This window comes from Salmo salar, chromosome ssa15 (assembly GCF_905237065.1).
Source record: "Salmo salar chromosome ssa15, Ssal_v3.1, whole genome shotgun sequence".
NCBI lineage: Eukaryota > Metazoa > Chordata > Actinopteri > Salmoniformes > Salmonidae > Salmo > Salmo salar.
This window is the reverse complement of record NC_059456.1, coordinates 80,457,962-80,482,089: the sequence shown is the minus strand read 5'-3', so window position 1 is coordinate 80,482,089 and position 24,128 is coordinate 80,457,962. Positions and strand designations below refer to the sequence as shown.

Sequence of the window (24,128 nt, the reverse complement as noted above, 5' to 3'; positions counted from 1 at the left end):
GGTCGCTCCTACCAGGTGGCGTGGCGAGAATCTGTCTCCGCACCACGTGCTCTCACCACTGGTGTCCCCCAGGGCTCTGTTCTAGGCCCACTCCTATTCTATTCGTAAAAATCCAAATAACTTCACAGATCTTCATTGTAAAGGGTTTAAACACTGTGTCCCATGCTTGTTCAATGACCCATAAACAATTAATGAACATGCACCTGTGGAACGGTCGTTAAGACACTAACAGCTTACAGACGGTAGGCAATTAAGGTCACACTTATGAAAACTCAGGACACTAAAGAGGCATTTCTACTGACTCTGAAAAACACCAAAAGAAAGATGCCTATGGTCCCTGCTCATCTACGCTGCCGCCCCTGCGTGGACTAGCGTTGGACTAGTAACCGAAAGGTTGCGAGATCGAATCCCCGAGCTGACAAGGTACAAATCTGTCGTTCTGCCCCTGAACAAGGTAGTTAACCCACTGTTCCTAGGCCATCATTGAAAATAAGAATTTGTTCTTAACTGACTTGCCTAGTTAAATAAAAAGGTTAAAATATATATATATATATATATATATATATATATATATATATATATATATATATATATATATTTAAAAAAAAACATGCCTTAGGCATGCTGCAAGGAGGCATGAGGACTGCAGATGTGGCCAGGGCAATAAATTGCAATGTCCGTATTGTGAGACGCCTAAGACAGCGCTACAGGGAGACAGGACGGACAGCTGATGGTCCTCGCAGTGGCAGACCACGTGTAACAACACCTGCACAGGATTGGTACATCCGAACATCACACCTGCGGGACAGGTACAGGATGGCAACAACAACTGCCCAAGTTACACCAGGAAAGCACAACCTCTTCAATCAGTGCTCAGACTGTCCGCAATAGGCTGAGAGAGCCTGGACTGAGGGCTTGTAGGCCTGTTGTAGGTCCGGGCAGGTCCTCACCAGACATCACCGGCAACAACGTCGCCTATGGGCACAAACCCACCGTCGCTGGACCAGACAGGACTGGCAAAAAGTGCTCTTCACTGACGAATCGCAGTTTTGTCTCACCAGGGGTGATGGTCGGATTCGCGTTTATCGTCGAAGGAATGAGTGTTACACCGAGGCCTGTACTCTGGAGCGGGATCGATTTGGAGGTGGAGGGTCCATCATGGTCTGGGGCGGTGTGTCACAGCATCATCGGACTGAGCTTGTTCATTGGACTGCAGTACTTAATGCAGCTGGTGGCCACACTGATACTGACTGTTACTTTTGATTTTGACCCCCCCTTTGTTCAGGGACACATTATTCCATTTCTGTTAGTCACATGTCTGTGGAACTTGTTCAGTTTATGTCTCAGTTGTTGAATCTTATGTTCATACACATGTTAACCTCTCTGGGCTAGGTGGGACGAAATCGTCCCACCTACGCAACAGCCAGTGTAATCCCGTGGCGCGATATTCAAATACCTTAGAAATGCTATTACTTCAATTTCTCAAACATATGACTATTTTACACCATTTTAAAGACAAGACTCTCGTTAATCTAACCACACTGTCCGATTTCAAAAAGGTTTTACAACGAAAGCAAAACATTAGATTATGTCAGCAGAGTACCCAGCCAGAAATAATCAGACACCCATTTTTCAAGCTAGCATATAATGTCACATAAACCCAAACCACAGCTAAATGCAGCACTAACCTTTGATGATCTTCATCAGATGACAATCCTAGGACATTATGTTATACAATACATGCATGTTTTGTTCAATCAAGTTCCTATTTATATCAAAAACCAGCTCTTTACATTAGCATGTGACGTTCAGAACTAGCATACCCCCCGCAAACTTCCGGTGAATTTACTAAATTACTCACGATAAACGTTCACAAAAAACATAACAATTATTTTAAGAATTATAGATACAGAACTCCTTTATGCACTCGCTATGTCCGATTTTAAAATAGCTTTTCAGTGAAAGCACATTTTGCAATATTCTGAGTAGATAGCAGAATCTTCTCAGGTTTTTGCCTGCCATATAAGTTCTGTTATACTCACAGACACCATTCAAACAGTTTTAGAAACTTTAGGGTGTTTTCTATCCAAAGCCAATAATTATATGCATATTCTAGTTTCTGGGCAGTAGTAATAACCAGATTAAATCGTGTACGTTTTTTATCCGGCCGTGTAAATACTGCCCCCTAGCCCTAACAGGTTAAGTTTGCTGAAAATAAATGCAATTGACAGTGGGAGGACGTTTCTTTTTTTTCTGAGTTTATGTAAGAATGCTGTTCATTGACTATAGCTCAGCATTAAACATCATAGTACCCTCCAAGCTCATCATTAAGTTCGAGACCCTGGGTCTGAACCCCACCCTGTGTAACTGGGTCCTGGACTTCCTGACGGGCTGCCCCCAGGTGGTGAAGGTAGGAAACAACACCTACACTTGGCTGATCCTCAACACAGGCGCCCCACAACGGTGTGTGCTCAGCCCCATCCTGTACTCCCTGTTCACCCATGACTGCGTGGCCACGCACCCCTCGAACTCAAATCATCAGGTTTGCAGACGACACAACAGTAGTAGGCCTGATTACCAACAATGACGAGGCCCTGGGAGAGTGGAGCCAGGAAAATAACAAAACAAAAAAAAGGTGCTGATCCTGAACTTCAGGAAACAGCAGAGGGAGCACACCCCTATCCACATTGACGGGACCGCAGTGGAGAAGGAGGAAAGCTTCAAGTTCCTCGGCATACACATCACTGATGATCTGAAATGGTCCACCCACACAGTGTGGTGATGGAGGAGCAACAGCGCCTGTTCAACCTCAGGAGGTTGAAGAAATTTGGCTTGGCCCCTAAGACCAACAAACTATTACAGATGCACAATTGAGAGCATACTGTTGGGCTGTATCACTGCCTGGTACGGCTCAACGCATCACCGGGGGCAAACTACCTGCCCTCCAGGACGCCTACTGCCCCCAATGTCATAGGAAGGCCAAAAAGATCATCAAGGACATCAACCACCCGAGCCACGACCTGTTCACCCCACTATCATCCAGAAGGCGAAGTCAGTACAGGTGCATCAAAGCTGGGACCGAGAGACTGAAAAACAGCTTCCATCTTAGGGCCATAAGACTGTTAAATAGCCATCACTAGCTGGCTTCCACAACCCTGCACCTTAGAGGCTGCTGCCCTATATACATAGACTTGGAATAACTGGCCACTTTAATAATGTTTAAATAATGTTTACACATCTTATATGTACAGTGAGGGAAAAAAGCATTTGATCCCCTGCTGATTTTGTAAGTTTGCCAACTGACAAAGAAATGATCAGTCTATAATTTTAATGGTAGGTTTATTTGAACAGTGAGAAACAGAATAACAACAAAAAATCCAGAAAAACTTATGTCAAAAATGTTATACATTGATTTGCATTTTAATGAGGGAAATAAGTATTTGACCCCCTCTCAATCAGAAAGATTTCTGGCTCCCAGGTGTCTTTTATACAGGTAATGAGCTGAGATTAGGAGCACACTCTTGAAGGGAGTGCTCCTAATCTCAGTTTGTTACCTGTATAAAAGACACCAGTCCATAGAAGCAATCAATCAGATTCCAAACTCTCCACCATGGCCAAGACCAAAGAGCTCTCCAAGGATGTCAGGGAGAAAATTGTAAACCTACACAAGGCTGGAATGGGCTACAAGACCATCGCCAAGCAGCTTGGTGAGAAGGTGACAAGTTGGTGCGATTATTCGCAAATGGATGAAATACAAAAGAACTGTCAATCTCCCTCGGCCTGGGGCTCCATGCAAGATCTCACGTCGTGGAGTTGCAATGATCATGAGAATGGTAAGGAATCAGCCCAGAACTACACGGGAGGATATTGTCAATGATCTCAAGGCAGCTTGGACCATAGTCACCAAGAAAACAATTGGTAACACACTACGCCGTGAAGGACTGAAATCCTGCAGCGCCCGCAAGGTCCCCCTGCTCAAGAAAGCACATATACATGCCGTCTGAAGTTTGCCACTGAACATCTGAAAGATTCAGAGGACAACTGGGTGAAAGTGTTGTGGTCAGATGAGACCAAAATGGAGCTCTTTGGCATCAACTCAACTCGCCGTGTTTGGAGGAGGAGGAATGCTGCCTATGACCCCAAGAACACCATCCCCACTGTCAAACATGGAGGTGGAAACATTATGCTTTGGGGGTGTTTTTCTGCTAAGGGGACAGGACAACTTCACCACATCAAAGGGACGATGGACGGGGCCATGTACCGTCAAATCTTGGGTGAGAACCTCCTTCCCTCAGCCAGGGCATTGAAAATGGGTCTTGGATGGGTATTCCAGCATGACAATGACCCAAAACACACGGCCAAGGTAACAAAGGAGTGGCTCAAGAAGAAGCACATTAAGGTCCTGGAGTGGCCTAGCCAGTCTCCAGACCTTAATCCCATAGAAAATCTGTGGAGGGAGCTGAAGGTTCGAGTTGCCAAATGTCAGCCTCGAAACCTTAATGACTTGGAGAAGATCTGCAAAGAGGAGTGGGACAAAATCCCTCCTGAGATGTGTGCAAACCTGGTGGCCAACTGCAAGAAACATCTGACCTCTGTGATTGCCAACAAGGGTTTTGCCACCAAGTACTAAGTCATGTTTTGCAGAGGGGTCAAATACTTATTTCCCTCATTAAAATGCAAATCAATTTATAACATTTTTGACATGGGTTTTTCTGGATTTTTTTGTTGTTATTCTGTCTCTCACTGTTCAAATAAACCTACCATTAAAATTATAGACTGATCATTTCTTTGTCAGTGGGCAAAACGTACAAAATCAGCAGTGGATCAAATACTTTTTTCTCTCACTGTATATACTGTATTTTAGTCAAAGCCACTCCAAAATTGCTCAATCCAATATTTATATATTTCTTAATTCTGTTCTTTTACTTTTAGATGTGTGTATTGTTGTGAATCGTTTTTCAATACTACTGCACTGTTGGAGCTAGGAACACAAGCATTTCGCTACACCTGCAATAACATCTGCTAAATGTGTATGTGACCAATAAAAATGTGATTTGATTCTGCCCTCAGCAGCTTCCTGTGATGTACAGTATGTGTATCCCCACCAAACTACGGTACACAGATCAGGGATACTTTTCAAATGTAGCATCTGTTTATTATTTTTGGAGACAGTCGTCAAATAAGCCCCCCAAAAATACTTGTTTTATTTACTGGCATACACAGAACAGCACAAAGTCTAAATAATCACATCTGGGTCGTGTGAAACGGGATGTTACGATTCAATTGGTGTCACATTCAGGAGATGCACACAGGCCAACAATAATAATATCTTCATCATCCAGAGAGCAATAGAAAAATGTTGTCTTGTAGCTGGTTACATGAGGGAATAGTCAGTAATAATGTTACTTTTGATCATAAAACTTACAGGAGAGTTGTAAAATGGAGATTGGAAAAGGAGGGGGGGGGGTAGAGCCTGGGAGCAATAAAAGAGATTAAGAGAGAGAAAAAAGAAAATGGAACGAGCAAAAGAAATGAGGGCAGGAAGACAAAGACGCAGGGAGAACCAGCAGTTACTGCACATAAAGCACACACACACACCCAAGTCAATTACTACCCATAAAGTCACTCGCCACACGGCAGGCACAGTCATGCAGCTTCAACTTAGTCACCGACATCAGTTTAGGGGAGAGGAAAACTAGGCCTAGATTACTGGAAAAGGGAAATCCTCCTTTGGGAGAAAATAACCTTACCAGAACTAATTTACTGGTTCCCTCAGGATTTTTCCCACAGACAAAAAAAGGAGCTCAACAACATTCAGACTCTGTGTGTAAACAAGAGCATTTAGATACTGAGTGTGCGTCTCAAATGGCCATGGTCAAAAGTAGTGCAGTTCATAGGGAATAGGATGCCATTTGGAACACAGGTCAAGTTGGCCTTAAGACATATTTGCCCAGCTCTGGGATGAGTGTGCATATGGCTTTAATGTGGGTGACAGGGTGTGGGCACGGACAGCTCGACACAATCCAAGGAGCAGCCAGGTCAAACGTGTGCCTTTGTGTGGTAACACAAGGTTTGTGTTCCTTTCTGCCAGCAAAGATTATGTGTAAAGAAAGGCATTCTTAAAGGGTAGGAAGCATGAGTTTTTACTCAACACAGTGTGGTCAAAGACTTATTTTGTAGTCACGATCTGGTTACCTATAACTATACTGAACCAAAATATAAACGTTACACGTAAAGTGTTGGTCTCATGTTTCATGAGCTGAAATAAAAAGATCCCAGAAATGTTCCATATGCATGCACAAAAAGCTTATTTCTTAATTTTGTGCACAAATGTATTTACATCCCTGTTAGTGAGCATTTCTCCTTTCCCAAGATAATCCATCCACCTGACAGGTGTGGCATATCAAGAAGCTAATTGAACAGCATTACCATTACACGGGTGCACCTTGTGCTGGGGACAATAAAAGGCAACTCGAAAATGTGCAGTTTTGTCACACAACACAATGCCACAGATTTCTCAAGTTTTGAGGGAGTGTGCAATTGGCAAGCTGACTGCAGGAATGTCCATCAGAGCTGTTGCCAGATAAATTAACATTAATTTATCTACTTAAGCCGCTGTCATTTTAAAGAATTTGGCAGTATGTCCAACTGGCCTCACAACCACTGACCAGGTGTAACCACGCCAGCCCAGGACCTCCACATCTGGCTTCTTCACCTGCGGGATCATCTGAGACCAGCCACCCGGACAGCTGATGAAACTGTGGGTTTGCACAACTGAAGAATTTCTGCAAAAACTGTCAGGAACCATCTCAGGGAAACTCATCTGCGTGTTCGTCATCCTGACCAGAGTGTTTACCTGACTGCAGTTTATCATCGTAACCGACTTCAGTGGGCAAATGCTCACCTTCGATGGCCACTGGTATGCCGGTCAAGTGTGCTCTTCACGGATGAATCCCAGTTTTAACTGTACCGGGCAGATGGCTTTGTGGAGGAAAGCGGTTTGCTGATGTCAACGTTGTGAACAGAGTGCCCCATGGTGGCGGTGGGGTTATGGTATGGGCAGGCATAAGCTACGGACAACAAACACAATTGCATTTTATCGATGGCAATTTGAATGCACAGAGATACCGTGAAGTGATCCAGAGGCCCATTGTTGTGCCATACATCCGCCGCGATCACCTCATGTTTCAGCATGATAATGCACAGCCCCATGTCGCAAAGACCTGTACACAATTCCTGGAAGCTGAAAACGTCCCAGTTCTTCCATAGCCTCCATACTCAGCAGACATGTCACCCACTGAGCATGTTTGGGATGCTCGGGATCGACGTGTACGACAGCGTGTTCTAGTTCCTGCCAATACCAAACAACTTCACACAGCCATTGAAGAGGAGTGGGACAACATTCCACAGGGCACAATCAACAGCCTGATCAACTCTATGCGAATTAGATGTGTCAGGCTGCATGACGCAAATGATGGCCACACCAGATAGACTGTTTTTATTTTAAGGTATTCCTTGTCATGTGAAATCCATATATTAGGGCCTAATGAATTAATTTCAATTGACAAATGTCCTTATATGAATTGTAACTCAGTAAAATCTTTGAAATTGTTGCATGTTGCATTTATATTTTTGTTCAGTGTACAAACAGTTGTTTGCGATTTTTACATATTTCTTAACTTATTTCCGGATATCTTCGGAACTACCCACAATGCACTATTTCTCAACATCATATGGAGAACCGGTGCTACCTAGCTAGTTCCAGCTGGCTAACGTTAGCTACACGCTATGCTAGCATGTAATTACATTCCAAACCAAGTGTTGGTGCTGGTGAAAATCTACAAAGAAACCATTTAACTTCATGCAAAAGATCTCTTCTCCTGTGCGTTTAGTAGTGGTAGTCAAGCGAGCATTGTAGTAGTTTTCCGTCGTTCGTAGCTAGTGCAGTAATACCCACATATTGCCATAATATCCACAAGGACGGAGTTACGACTCATTTGTGGTCCAGAAAAGAGAAGCTAGCTTTGAAGCAGGACCGGTTTATTCGGTTTTGGAATGAGACTGACTGAAACCAGTTACTGTGCCGAGCGTGAATGTGAAGCCTGCAACCTCTATTTCCTACCGACCTACTGGTACATCGCGAGTGTCTGCAGTGATGGAGATAAACCGGTTAAATTCATTGTGGATTAGCTGACTCTCCCTCGGCCGCTGAAACGGCCTCTCCCTCTAAAGGCCTCTCATTGACTCTTCTTTAACTTAGGTAGCTAATTTAGCGTAAATTGGTAAGTCTCCGCTCTCTCTACTTTATATCTGATGGCAATTTTTGTTGTTTTGTTCTGTGGGTTCCAGCCTGTGCTAGACTAGTTGTTCTCTGGCTTACTACTCAGCTATGTTGAATGTGGTGGTTGGCTAGCTAGCAGGCTAAAATAAACTTTAGCAAGATGGCTTACTTGCTAGCTAAGATAACGGCATATACTGGTAACATTATTTGATAATTGGTTAGATGGCGTTATGCATTTAGAAAACTTTGGTTTACTTTAATATATCTGTAAGCTAGGTGTTGATAGCAACTGGCTGACTCACGCAGTGCTAACGTAATGTTAGCAGGCTGGTAGGCCTAACGTTAGTAGGCTAGTTGGCTAGCAACCTTGCAAGCTGATATGTAACAATACATTCATAAAGTAGTAGCTTGCAAATAGGCAGAAAATGTCATTGAAACCAGTAGTCATGGGTGCAAACGATTTGTTTAATTAGAAATTATTTGTTGGAGTTTACATTATAGGGAATAGTCTGGCTTGCCAGGTTATCCATATTACGTCACACCACGCAAATGTTTTTCCAGCATGACTTCAGCATTCTTCGGAATTCTGATCAGTTTTATGTAATAACTCGAAAAATAGAAAAGTGAGGTGCAACTTTGCATTGGGACTTTTGACACGCATTCTAATGCTACTCCATATGTTACATGTGGTTACATTTATGCTACCTACCCTTTAAGGAAGAAAACTGTCAATGTCAACAGTGAGTCAACTGGAGCACACTGCATGGGGGAAGAGGGTGTGTGTGTGTGTGCCTTTGCGTGTGCATTTGATGTACTGTTGTACTTTTATCTGTGTATGTTTCCACTACTAATGCCAAGCTCATTCACCTTCACCTTACACTGTAGCTTTCTGTATTCAACCTGTATTCAGCCTCAATCCATTTTCCTGTAAGGTGGGAGCAGGAGTGCGTCCCAAATTGCATCCTATTCCCTATGTATAGGGCTGTAGTCAAAAGTAGTGCACTATATAGGGAATAGGGTTCTATTTGGGGCACAGCCCAGGAGTTCTCCATAGGGAATTCCTCAGACCTGCAGTAATCTGGGAGTAAATGGAAGAGGAATGCAGTGGAGAATGGGAAGGGGAGGGTGAGAGGAGCCAGTGCCTACAGCTCAACACTGCACCTCATTGTTCTCCTACCTTTACATTCCATTCCTCACTTTTTTTAATCTCACACACACACGTTCATTACCAATGGAGGGGAAACAGATTGTGCGTGTGCATCTTCCAAAATCAGTGGTGTAGCAACATGCTTAATGTTCCGGTGATGGGAGTTTTGTGGTGCCCCATCACGGAACAGCTCCTAACAGGCCTGAGCATGCCAACATGCTCGCTCTCACCCTGCTGCAGTCACATACAAAAACACTCACATGGTGAAACCTAGTCTCTTACAGCAGATATGAGAGAGGGAGAGAAGGATTTCCCAATGACTTAAGGAATGCCAATTTCTCTGATGCATGTAACAAAGAAAGCCAGAGAACTGAAATTTCATTGAAATTGAATTGATAACCAGAGGGGCTTTCTCTCCTCCACCTCTCTACCCTCCTCCTACCTCGAAGAAGTCAATACACCACCAGTACAGTTTCAGAGTGACTTCTGCCTCTCCAGTCTTTGAGCAACATCTGCCATTTTGGCAGGACTGAGGAGATGTAGACTAGAGGGCCTCTGATGAGGACTTGAACGCAATATGGTGGCAACATGACTACAAAGCCCAGGTAAGACTACGTATGAGTATTTAAGATAATGAATGAATGACAAATTAGCAGCATACTAGCTTACAAGGGCCAAAGGTCATGATAAAAATGGCTACTAACAAGAGTGAGCGACCTCAAACACTTTTCAGTTAAGAGGGGGCTATTTCTCAGTTATGGAATGATGCCGAGAATCCGATTTTCCACTTTAAAATGCATGCCAAACAAAAACAAATGATTGCAAAGTTAAACAAACCAGCCAACTATGTACAAGGACGACATTTAACAATTTCCACTGAAAATGTAGTAAAAATGGATTTAGTTGAAGAACAGTGCAGATGCAAAGTTTGGTAACAGAATGACTGTTTGTGCTGTTTGTTAGGTCATTCTGTTACCAAACTTCGCATTTGCGCTGTTATTTAAGTAAATGCGTTTTTGTAAAATTCTGTGGAAATTGTAAAAAATTGTTCAAGTGAAAAATCGGAGTCTCAGCATCATTAAGTTACTGTGGAATTGCCTTTTTAATATTTGCATTTTTATAGCCAACACAAATTAAAAAACATAACACACCTTCTGCGAAATATCTCTATGCAGACTATTCATGCCAGCTCACACTCACAAGCCTCCACACACATACACAGCATTAGAATCCATGATGCGAGAGGGGAAAGACTCTCAGACCACCAGCCAACAAAGGAACATACACCTTACCTCGGCATGTGCCGTTGACGGCCTCGTAGCCGGGCCTGCATTGGCACTGTCCGACGGGCACCACCCACTCTCCATCCACCGTGCAGTAGATGCGGGGCATCTCCTCGCTCACCGCATTCTCTATGCAGGCCCCCGCCACCTCCCTCAGGGCCTGGTTCTCCCCCCCCCCTGCCACTGTTTCGGGGAAGGCTGCCAGGCTTTTGACAGTGGCCGGGCAGGTCTTATAGTAGACCCTGACAGAGAGCAGCGCAACACAGGCCCCGATGTCTTGGAAGGCAAGGTAGAAGCCTTTCCTGCTGAGGCTCTCCACCACCCGCGTCTCTGTGTTGATGTGTAGCTCATTGCGGCTGGTGATCTCGTCGGGTGCGATGGTTGCCACCTTCTTGAACTGGCCCTTGCGGAAGTTGGTGCCGATATCAGCGTCCGACTCGGAGGAGAACAGGTTGAAGGTCTCCTTGCAGGTAAGCGATGAGCCGTCGAACGAGTTGCAGTCACGCACGATGAACTGCAGCTCCACGAAGACTCGAGAGGCTGACGGGCGGCGCTGGATGAAGGTGGTGCGCAGCCAGTTGTCCTGCTCACGCTCACCCACGTTACACACCGAGTAGGTATAGAACTGTGAGCCGTTGAGACTCCTCTGGACCACCTCCCACTGAAACAACCACACAGACAGACTATCAGGAATTCAGTCAAACACTGACTCTGGGGGATACATTTTGAGCAAAGTTAAAATGTTCAATGCTTATTGGGGGTTCCCTACAGCCCATGTTGACATCTTAAATTCTAATGGGGGTGCCTTGATTTGTTATAGGAGTGACTATCACCCCTGTAATTTTAACCCTGGAGGCAAAGGGAAAGTGAGTGAGGGAGACCCCAAAGGAACATATCAAGACATAAGAGTGGCGAGAAAAGACAAGAGGTCTTAGCGAAGGAATGAAGCCCGCTGATTTTTACAATACTATTGAAATACCCCTGAAGCCTGTCAACAATGAGGCATCTTAAGCAACAGATGTTGATCCATGTATCCAACTCTTGCTGCCACAGCAGTTAGACATTTTAGTGAGAAGTCTTCCAACTAGGGCTGTGGCAGTCACAAAATTTAATCAGCCGGTGATTGTCAAGCAAATAACTGTCGGTCTCACGGTAATTGACCGTTAATTAACAAACACATTTAGCATCTCCTGGCTTCCACACAAAAAAGTTCAATAAATCCATGTAATATAGCCTACACCTTCACAATAAATCCATTGTTTATTTTAGACCGGTCTAAAGAAGCATGATATGAAGAAAATGTACCGTAATTTCCGGACTATTAAGCGCACCTGAATATAAGCCTCACCCACTGAATTTATTTTTTTTTTAATTTTTTTTATAAATAAGCCGCACATGTCTATAAGCCGCAGGTGCCTACCAGTACATTGAAACAAATGAACTTTACACAGGCTTTAACGAAACACAGCTTGTAACAAAAATAAATAGGCTTTAACGAAACATGGCTTGTAACAAAAATAAATAGGCTTTAACGAAACACGGCTTGTAACAAAAAATAAAAAATTAGCAGTAAGCTTTAGTTGTCTTTTTGCACTGAGTCAATTCCTCACGCTGCTGTTTCCAACGTCTTATCATCGACTCATTAAGACCAAGCTCCCGTGCAGCAGCTCTATTTCCTTTTCCAACAGCCAGATCAATCGCCTTCAACTTGAAAGCTGCATCATATGCATTTCTCCGTGTCTTTTCCATGATGAGTGTGACAAAATGACTACCGTAATCAGAATGATTGGAAGTTTGAGAGTGCTCGATTTAATCTAAACAGTAAAGAAAAAAGTTGTTTGACCTTAACCCGTTCGGCAATTTCATTGGTCTAATGAAAGCTTCATGCCGCCAAAAAACTGAGCACGTCACAGAATGTGTTTAAAAAAAAAATAATAATTAAAGTGGGAAAAATCCATATATTAGCCGCGTCATTGTTTAAGTCGCGGGGTTTAAAGCGTGGGGAAAAAGTTGCGGCTTATAGTCCGGAATTTACGGTAGTTCATTTCAGAAGAAAAGAATAGCATACTCTGAGGTCTCCTTATGTTAGGTCCTGATGTGGCTATGCCAAATGGCTGTGGGTTAGACTAGTTCATTTAGCAGACAAGATTTGTTTATAATTCCGTGGCATTATTTTATAGTACGAAGGATACAATTGAACAAAACTGAATAAAAATATTAATATTTTCTCCAAGCGATTTGAGGGAGTGCGCACATGCGGCTATTCTGTGTTGAGCGTTTAAAAAATAAATAGGTACTCCTATATGCTTAAATTTAGAGAAGCCTAATTACCATGACTAAATGGTCATGTGGAATTTGACTGCCTTCATGACTCGTGACCGCCGGTGTGGCGGTAATACGGTCACCGCAACAGCCCTACTTCCAACATGCTTCAGCGTAATAGTGGCTGCTCAAATACATTTGGCCCCACGGGGGCTGAGCCTGTGGTTTGTTCTCTGCATGTTACCACTATGCTATTTATTAAAGGAATGTGCTTTGTTGGCTGACTGTGTGGCATCACATATAAACGGGGGCATGCAACACGAGAGCAAGCGGCTCCATAAAACTATTGCAAAATGTTTTAATGGGTGATTCAAACGTGGTAGAAACATTTTGAATTATAATACATGATATCATAATTATCATGATACGTGTAAATTTAGTCAACAATTAAGTGCTATCAAAACATAAAATATTGTAACATAACAACTATTCAGGCTTTCAATTAACTTTATTTTCCTGATCTATACAGTAGTTGAACTTCAGCAAGATTGTGCCAGGTGAAATTCAACATAACTGTTAGTACACAATTGAAGACACTATTTTGAGGAATTTTAAGATAGGATTATGTATGTTCAGCATGCCCAAACTTGCCTTTGAGTCATCAACCTATCAAATAGACCAACTTGTAATTATTTGCATGCAACTGAATGACCACTCAAATGTTAACGACACAAAATTGGGCCCAAGCACACATGACACAAAAGCAAACGATAAGAAAAAAAAAAAACAATCTGTTGTGTTTTACCGTGATGAAAGACAACCCATTTTCTACTTATGGGAAACGACAGCTAACTTAACTCGCTACATCAAATTTTCCCCAAAAGGTACCATATGCTCCAAACTGAAGTTAATTGCACCCTTACATACAATTCTGAAGCGAGGGACTTAAAACCACAAGTATTCTCTACCACGCTTGCTATAACTGCCATTCTCTCCCATCTGTCTCTCCCTTGGAGAGTCCAGACATGATACGCACTTAAACCCAACCCCATTAGAATAATATGACCCTTTCACATATTTAACTTGACATTACAATGACTAACATTTGTACTTGAGCACCAAGTTATAAAGGCAGATACTGGCAAATAAGAGTTGTGAAAGTAGTGTAAAGGTGAGACATTCAGACATAGCATATTATGTGCTACTCCAGCCATACTTCCCAAGAGAAGAGTACAGGAACAGGGCATAGGAAAGAGTGGATGGATACTTACCCCTTGCTTGTCTCCTTGTTCATATAGCCCGGTCAGCCAGCCTAGCTCACTCCCTGATGCCCTCATATCCAACAGCACCTCTGCACAAAGGAAAAAGTCAAAATTAAGTCTAATTCAACCACTTTACTTGGTGAAGCGCAGCAATGCGCACATGGTAGTAGGCTATAAGCGCAAATGTTCCATTAGCAGAAAACACCATTATCAAAAGTGACCACAAATGCAATTATGCATGTAATACCTTTATTATAAAAATATGCATTTTTATGGTATCTTCCCCAAACTTGAAACTCCCGCGCTGCTAATATATGCCAGTTAGGCTCTACACCCCATGTAAAGCAGATTCATGTGCTTCATTTTAAGAAGTTATTTGGCCACTTTAGTTGTGATACAAACCTAATTAAAACATACAGGCTTATGAGCTAGGCTACATGAGGTGTAGGCATTGTTTCTTATGCTGGACATCATACACAAGTGATAATATATAATTCACAAGTGATAAACTAATATTGTCACCAATCAGACTATTCTTGATGTAATCTTGTCTTAATGTGATTGCCATAACAGAGAGAGCTGGGACAAGTATATTTTGAAGTTTATTTGCTTCTTGGTATTACAATTTCCACTCTAATATTTTACTCCATTTAACTTCGTATTCCCTTACACATCCTAAATTGAGGCTAATACATAGGCCTATGTCAGTGACTTAAAATTAAAAAGGAAGCTTATGGTGTAATCACTAACTTGATGAAATAGAAAATACTAACTTTATCATCTATCATTCAACGTGCACTAAGTAGTAACCGACATTAATGTTCAGCCCAGCCATGCAGATAATTATCCATGTCTCCCATACGTAGTTGTTAGGCTACCTTGCACTGACAAGTGTGAAATCGTTTTTTAATTCCTTTTGAAAAAAATAACGAAAGAAATCTCCACTTCTTAATTTTTTTAGAAAAGTATCTGATCATTTTATTTCAGTGTAGGACAACTATGGCAAAGTAGCATAGTCTTCTTTTTTGTTTAAAAATCTGTGTTATATTTAATATGTTAATACAATGTCATACTGCAACCTTATTGATCTAGAGACAATCTGTAAATTCAAAATTCCAACAGGTAACGTTAGTAGCCCTCTATAATGTAGATTGCTCTCAGCACACCTCATGTTGATAAAAGAGGTCAGGGATAGACAGCGGATAATCGAATGTGATCGACATTTTATGAAATTTGATAAGGGATTGAATAAAAATAACTTTGTGGTCAAAATGCAACAACAAAAACTTCTACAAGTTGCGTCATTGTATCAGTATGTTCTTGCGCTGCGCTTTATACGTTCAACTTCCTCGTGGTCCCACAACCTGGGCATAGGATAGACTTGTTGGAAAAGGAGAAATTATATTTGTAAAAGTAGTACTTCACTTACCTTCTTTAGTTTGCAGTGTAATAAATATAAAGCTAATAAATACATAGGAAAACAACAAGAGCTTAATTCCACGGGGATCCATTTGGGAAAGTGTTCTTCTTATTTCTAGGCTAGGTTGGGATACTTCAACACTCACATTAGTTGCTCAACTGAACGCTGAGCTCGCGGAAGCCTCATTCACAAATGAGGAGGTCATCAACCCCCGCCTGTTGGAATGTCATCAATTCCTTATAGGGAGGGGGTGTGGCAAACAGGGAAGTGGCATTGGCATTACGCTTTGATGGCCTCAATAATTTGCCTGAGCCACAAGCAAAGCAGATATTCAAAGAAATGTGGCCTATTTACCTTTTTATGTTTCTTTCTTTGTGTACAAAACAAGAAGAATACTGCGTGAAACTCATGATAAAAGTAAATTAACAAGATTGTTTTCCTATTCATATTCTAGAATCTGAAGCAGTGTGACACGCAAACACAATTACTCCATAAAGTCAAGAGAAATGGCAAATACTTTTACATAAGGTCTTTAGAATTTGAAATATCATCCCCTTGATCAATATTAGTGAAGTAGAACAGAATCTGTATTCTCAGGGGGAGAGATAGAGAGGTTGGAGTATGGAGTGTGGGAGGGTGTGCTGGTATGAGTATGAATATAGAGGATTAAAGAATCCATCACCTAGCAACTCCTTTGCAAAGGAATTTGGGAGTCAAGCTCTGTCTACTTTCATTATTTGTTGTACAGTGTAACTATGGTTATATGTGTGAGAATACTATGCATTGAATATGGATGTTTACATTTTACATTACATTTTAGTCATTTAGCAGACGGTCTTATCCAGAGCAACTTACAGTAGTGAATGCATAATTTTCATTTTTTTTTTTCTTTCATACTGGTCCCCCGTGGGAATCGAACCCACAATCCTAGCGTTGCAAACACCATGCTCTACCAACTGAGCCACACAGGACCATGTGCCTGTATCTTGTAGTTTTTTAAACCATGGTTTCACTAAAAAAACTCCTGAATACTTTGTCAACCTGCTAGATTTTCTGGGTAGATATTTACCTTTGAATGCTGTCTTCACAATAGATGATTACAATACAGTGTGTCATTGATTTTGCAAGAGTCACACCGGTCTAGGAACATTAAGATTTTATTGGCTTTATGTTCCTAGACACCTGTGGGCCCAACTCTGCGGGAAAAGATTGGGCTTCTCCCTCTCTCCCAGCCATGTGCGAATCCTCCCTCCCCACGCCGCCTCCACGTACCCTGAGGCTCTGGTTTCACAAAGCCCCTCACACCAGGGAGAATGCATTGAGCCTTATGAAATGCCACATTAGTGAGCTTTTGAACCTAAAATCCCTCCACTCTCTCTCTCTCTTTAGATATACATTTAAGACAGAGAGAAAGAGAGAGAGAGCGAGAGAGAGAGAGAGAGAGAGAGAGAGAGAGAGAGAGAGAGAGAGAGAGAGAGAGAGAAAGAAAGAAAGAAAGAAAGAAAGAAAGAAAGAAAGAAAGAAAGAAAGAAAGAAAGAAAGAAAGAAAGAAAGAAAGAAAGAAAGAAAGAAAGAAAGAAAGAAAGAAAGAGAGGGGAGGGAGTAAGCAAGGGGTAGAGAGAGATGAAGGGAGGAGAGGGGGAGAGGGACGAGTGAGAGTCACAGTGTATCCCTCTTAGACGATTGCATTTCTCCATTATAGTTTTTCTCAGTCGCGTACAAGCAACTTTTGGATCTGTGTTGAAACATATCTATAGCAGAACAGCAATGATCAAATCCTCACATACATTTATTTACAAAACTTCTAATGTTTTGCAAAGGGTGGTCTAAGTGTCAATACAGCAAAGCGTCAATACAGGATTAAGATTGAATCCTACAACACCGGCTCTGATGCTCGTTGAATGTGGCAGGGCTTTAAAACTATTACAGACTACAAAGGAAAACCCAGCCGCGAGCTGCCCAGTGACGCGAGCCTACCAGACAAGCTAAATGCCTTTTATGCTCGCTTCGAGGCAAGCAACACTGAAGCATGCATGAGAGCACCAGAGGTTCTGGACGACTGTGTGATAACACTCTCGGTAGCCGATGTGAGCAAGACCTTTAAACAGGTCAACATTCACAAAGCCGTGGGGCCAGACGGATTACCAGGACGTGTACTCAAAGCATGCGCGGACCAACTGGCAAGAGTCTTCACTGACATTTTCAACCTCTCCCTGACCGAGTCTGTAATACCAACATGTTTCAAGCAGACCACCATAGTCCCTGTGCCCAAAGAAGCGAAGGTAGCCTGCCTAAATGATTACCGCCCCGTAGCACTCACGTCATTAGCCATGAAGTGCTTTGAAAGGCTGGTCATGGCTCACATCAACAGCATCCTCCCGGATACCGTAGACCAATTCTAATTCGCATACCACCCCAGCAGATCCACAGATGACGCAATGTCAATCGCACTCCACAGTGCCCTTTCCCACCTGGAAAAAAGGAACACCTATGTGAGAACGTTGTTCATTGACTACAGCTCAGCGTTCAACACCATAGTTCCCAGAAAACTCATCACTAAGTTAAGGACCCTGGGACTAAACACCTCCCTCTGCAACTGGATCTTGCACTTCCTGATGGGCCGCCCCCAGGTGGCAAGGGTAGGCAACAACACATCTGCTACACTGATCCTCAACACTGGGAACCCTCAGTTTCTGCTTTGTCATTTAGGGTATTGTATGTAGATTGATGAGGGGGAAAAAGCAATTTTATCCATTTTAGAATAAGGCTGTAACGTAACAAAATGTGCAAAAAGTAAAGGGGTCTAAAAACGTACAATTTAATAAATTTTAGAATAACGGGGCTATGCGATACCTGTTTTGGGCTCTGTATATGATATTGTTCCCCATTGCCTGTCAGACTTACAGCTATTCAGTTCCTAAGTAGACAAGTATTCTTTTAATACAATGAGACCAAAGTGAAAAATGCTGAGCAAACTGTCTGTGGGGTATCTAAAGGCTGACAGGGTGAGTAAGGGTTGAACAATATCCTCTCAGTGATATACTATACTACAGTGTTTCCAAACCCTGGTCCTCGAGTATCCCCAACAGTACACATTTTTATTGTAACCCTGGACAAGCATAGCTGATTCAACTTGTCAACTAATCATCAAGCTCTCAATGAGTTGAATAAGGTGTGTTTGTCAACAGCTACAATGAAACTGTGTACTATTGGGAGAACTCGAGGACCAGAGTTGGGAAATGTTATGTTTGTTCCTTGTATAATGACAAACCGGGGCGTAGGTTTAACTACTTTTAATGAACATATACTTCAGCTAGAAAACTCCTTGTTAAGCCATGCAAGGCATTCTTCAACCACCTGCCCCCCCTGCATAGCCTGCTGGGTAACGTAGTCTAAATGTTATTAACACATAACAACACAGGAAACACTGATGTACTATACACTATACAGAAAGATGCCAGAATGTACCGATAGCTGCCATGAAAAGTTTGGAGACGGAATAGGGCATTTGGACAAGGTCAGCCATCAGTTAAAGGTCAGCCTTTTTGGTCAGGGAGTTTGTCAACCATTGTCTGCCAGTGCTGTGATAAGATAACATGAAAAATCATGAATTTCAAGAATGTATCTGTTTGTTAGCTAGCTAGCCAGCCAGTTTTAGGGGAATGATTCCATAATTTCTTTTAAATTAACTACCAATATGCCAACCTTCCATTCAAACAATGCCCTCAATCCACAGCCATACACTGGCTGAAATCAGTAGATGATAGGACTTAGACAATTTGTAAATGCAACAAGTACTGATGTTGTATCATATAATAGGTTGACAATAATTTTATTACACAATTTCTGATATATCACCTGCCTTTGTTTTATTTTCCTGCATAAGTAAAATCAGGATTATGATTATTGCCATTCATTCCAAATAGACTGCCATTTTCACCAAATTTGGGAACTTTGAGGGTTTATGACATAGCCCCTCTAGTAATTTAATGTGGAAAAAATAAATGAAATAATTGAATAGCAGGAAATTAGCTTAAAAATGCAAAATTCTCTCAGCCTCAATGCAAAATGTGTAGAATAGCATGAGATTAGCTATAACACTGCACATTTTGGATGACACTACTGGGGTCAGAGGACATTCAAGACAATCCCTTGAAGGAAGTGCACTTGAGAAAGCACATCCAGAATGTGTGAGATGGACTCCGGAGGGCTTAGGGTGGATGTGAGCCCGGAGGGCATGAATGGTGTTCATTGATAGCAACCTGTGGATTCTGTTCCAAATTACCTATTTTGTGTGTGTGTGCGTGTGTGTGTGGGTGGGTGGGAGTGTGCGTGCGCGTTCGTTTGTGTGTCTGTGTGAGAGAAAGAGAGAGCGAGACAGAGAGAGAGAGAGCGAGACAGGGAAAGAAGAAGAGAAAGACCAAAAGAGAGAGAGAGAGACATAAAGAAAGAACTAAAAGAAAGTGAAAAAAAGAAAGAGAGATGTATTCGTTTTTACAGTGCCAGGTTCTTTAGGGTTGTTTCTAGGCTGAATGGTTAATGATGCTGAGCAGTGATGTCATGATGGTAGGCAACACCTGTCCTTGTAGTTGCCCCTGTAGGCCTATAGTGGTCTGCAGTTTGCTGAAGTAGGCATGTCTGACCCTTCTCCATATGCTACCGGCCCCCAGAAGGGGTGTTGTGTCAATAATGTGTTCGGATGGCTATGTGTGTGTGTGTGTGTGTGTGTGTGTGTGTGTGTGTGTGTGTGTGTGTGTGTGTGTGTGTGTGTGTGTGTGTGTGTGCGTACACGTAAGACCGTTACCGAAAGTAAGAATGACACAAAGTTGTAGTGTTGATAGTTGTTGTAGCCAGTTGTGGAAAAAGTACTCAATTTTCATAAAGTAAAGATGCCTTAAAAGAAAATGACTCCAGGAAAAGGAAAAGTCACCTAGTAAAATACTACTTGAGTAAAAGTCTAAAAGTATTTGGTTTTAAATGTACTTAAGTATCAAAAGTAAAAGTATAAATCACTTAAAATTTCTTATATTAAGCAAATAAGACGACACGATTTTCTTGTTTTTTTAATTTACGGATAGCCAAAAACACAGTTCAATACTCAGACATAATTTACAAACTAAGCATTTGTGTTTAGTGAGTCTGCCATATCAGAGGCAGTAGGGATGACTAGGGATGCTCTCTTGATAAGTGTGTGAATTAGACCATTTTCCTGTCCTGCTAAGCATTCAAAATGTAACGAGTACTTATGGGTGTCAGGGAAAATGTAAGGAGTAAAAAGTACATTATTTTCTTAGGGAATGTAGTGGAGTAAAAGTAAAAGTTGTCAAAAAAATAAATAATAAAGTAAAGTACAGATGCCCCAAAAAACTACTAAGTATTTTTACTTAAGTACTTTACACCACTGGTTGTAGTGTTGTAGAGTGGTACTTTTGCTCACCAGCAATTTGTCTTATGTACAGAGCTTATGTAGACGAGGAGAAACAGGGTTGGTGAACATTTTTGCTCACATCATTACTTGGAAAGGCTATTAAACATGAGACAATGCTCAGAGGGAAAATATTTCAGAGCCTTTTTGATTGAGCTAAGTGATGTGCTTATACAGTATGTCTTTCAACCATGTCATCTTCTCATCATAACAAGGCTTGTGTACTGTATATAACATAGTGCCAAATAAGGCTAGGGTTACAAAGGAGGACATGGTAAGTGTGTGTGGCTAGAACCTGCAGATGAGGAGGTATCAATTCACACACACACACACACACACAATTTCTCATGCTGCTCTGCGAGTGAAAACAGAGAGTACATTTCAACTATTAGGTGACCAAATACAGCTGTAACGTCCATTGAGGCGAAAGGGGCGTGAGCATACAAACAGGTGTCGCCCAGCCACGTGGGTGCTAAGCTAATTAAGGGTCAATGGGACTTAGGTAGTTAGACAGAGCTGGGGGAAGAAAGTACTGTGTATGACAGCTGTCTTTGGAATGGCAGCTCATATCAAAGCTTGTCACTCCTCTAGCCCGTCTCAGAAAGCTTGTTCCTGCTTGTCTGCTCTCTTTCAACAGCTCCCAGTTCCAAACCACAGAGAAACCTGTATGTCTTTTCTCAAAGACAAGACAGAATGATGAAATTCTATGAAAAGGTTGGCATGTAAAGTGTATGGGTTTGAGACGGCAGTGATTCAGTGAAACCCACGAGAAGAGTCACAGTTAAGTAACACATCATTTCAAATTGATATTTTGGTATTGCTTTGTCAAGACCAGACAAGGTGCCTCCCAGGAGACATGTCCAGTGGTGTTGTGGATGTTGGATTAAGCTGTTATGGAGTCCAAAGATCTTAGTCGGGACACTGTGTCCCAGTGAGTCTGTAACGATTGTGGTATTACAAGGCGTAAATCACATTTTTATGTAAAAACCAGACAAATATACCAGACAATAAACCAGTCCATGATAACTGCCTAAACCACGGTCAATCCACAGTGTACTGTAAATCTGTCAAAGATGTTGTAAAAAGTGGACCAAGGTGCAGCGGGAACGTGTATGCACATCTTCTTTATTATATAAAAAGGAAAAAAACAAACAAAACACGTATACAAACGCAATGAACGACACTAACAGACCTGTCAGGCGAACATACACTAAACAGGCGACAACTACCCACAAATCCCAATACAAAAACACCCCTATACATAGGACCTTCAATCAGAGGCAACGAGGAACAGCTGCCTCCAATTGAAGGTCCATCAAAACCCTAAACATAGAACTAAAAGGACTAGACTAGAACATAGAAATAATTAACATAGAACATAAACCAACAAACCCCGGAACACATAAACCAAACACCCCTCTACCTAAATACATAGCCCGAACCACATAAAACAAACACCCCCTGCCACGTCCTGACCAAACTACAATAACAAATAACCCCTTTACTGGTCAGGACGTGACAGTACCCCCCCCAAAGGTGCAGACCCCGGATGCACCTCACACAACAAACAAAAACCCTAAAAAATAAACAAAAAATAAATCCCCAACTAAAGGGATGGAAAGGAGGGTGGCTACCGTCACCGACGACCCTTGCTACATCCCCCCCTCCCTAATCCTCCAATATTGGAGGTGGCCTAGGCCCCGGCTTTGGTCCCCAACCTAACCTGTCCTCTCCCACTGAAGACACAAGGCTAAGGCGCGTCGCTGGACACCTCGGGCCGAGGCGCGTCGCTGGGAGACTCAGGACCGATGAGCGTCTCGGGAGACTCAGGACCGATGAGCGAATCCGCAGGCTCAGGGCTGGAGGGCGACTCCGCAGGCTCAGGGCTGGAGGGCGACTCTGGTTGTGCCGGTCCCGAAATGTAGGGCGACTCTGGCTGCGCCGGTTCCGGACTGTAGGGCGTCTCTCTCGGTTCCGGACTGTCGCCGGACGCTCTGGACGGGGCACTGTCGCCGGAAGCTCTGGACGGGGCACTGTCGCCGGAAGCTCTGGACGGGGCACTGTCGCCGGAAGCTCTGGACTGGGCACTGTCGCCGGAAGCTCTGGACTGGGCACTGTCGCCGGAAGCTCTGGACTGGGCACTGTCGCCGGAAGCTCTGGACTGGGCACTGTCGCCGGAAGCTCTGGACGGGGTACTGTCGTCGGAAGCTCTGGACAGGGACTGCGCACTGAAAGCCTGATGCGTGGGGCTGGTACTGGAGGTACCAGACTGGAGACACGCACCCCAAGGCTAGTGCGAGGAGCAGGAACAGGACGAGTTGGACTGGGCTGACGCACTGGAAGCCTGGTGCGTGGGGTGGTAGTGGAGGTACCAGACTGGAGACACACACCCCAAGGCTAGTGCGAGGAGCAGGAACAGGACGAGTTGGACTGGGCTAATGCAATGGAAGCCTAGTGCGTGGGGCTGGTACTGGAGGTATCAGACTGGAGACACCTACCTCAGGGATAGTGCGAGGAGCGGGAACAGGACGTACTGGACTGGGCTGACGCACTGGAAGCCTAGTGCAAGGGACAGGAACAGGACGTACTGGACTGGGCTGTCGCGCTGGAGGACCGCTGTGTGAGACTGGTACGGGAGGTACCACACTAGCAACACGCACCACAGGGCTAGTGAGAGGGGCATGAAAAGGACGTACTGGACTGGCCTGACGCACTGGAGGCCTGCTGCGTGGTGCTGGTACTGTCTTCACTCGACGGCTAGCACGCACCTTAGGACAAGTATGGAGAGCTAACTCAGGTGACAATAATTCGAGGACACGCTCCATAGGGCGAATGTCGTGCCTCATGCACCAACACAGCAGCTCTCTCATAGCTCTCTCCTCCAATTTCCCCATTAATTCCTTCACTGTCTCTGTTTCGCTCCCTTTGCTCACCTCCAACTTCACTCCGACTGGCTCTGGTTCCACCCTTAGCTCCGCCGACCTTCCTGTGAGTTCCTTCCCAAAATGTTCTTGAGGCTGCCCCCTGGTCTCCTCTAGCTTCCTTCGT

The 24,128-nt window shown here is 43.2% G+C and overlaps 1 protein-coding gene across 1 annotated transcript in view; it reads right to left on the bottom strand.

The window, feature by feature from the left end:
• Positions 1 to 15,841, bottom strand: part of LOC106572015 (ephrin type-A receptor 2) — a 45,825-nt gene extending 29,984 nt beyond the window's left edge. The window contains exons 1-3 of the mRNA XM_014145712.2: positions 15,665 to 15,841; positions 14,245 to 14,324; positions 10,721 to 11,372 (exon numbers count right to left, since the gene is read on the bottom strand). Coding sequence (XP_014001187.1) covers positions 10,721 to 11,372; positions 14,245 to 14,324; positions 15,665 to 15,746 — 814 coding nt within the window. The 5' untranslated portion in view covers positions 15,747 to 15,841. The remainder of the gene's footprint in view (positions 1 to 10,720; positions 11,373 to 14,244; positions 14,325 to 15,664) is intronic.
• Positions 15,842 to 24,128: the final 8,287 nt, after the last annotated feature.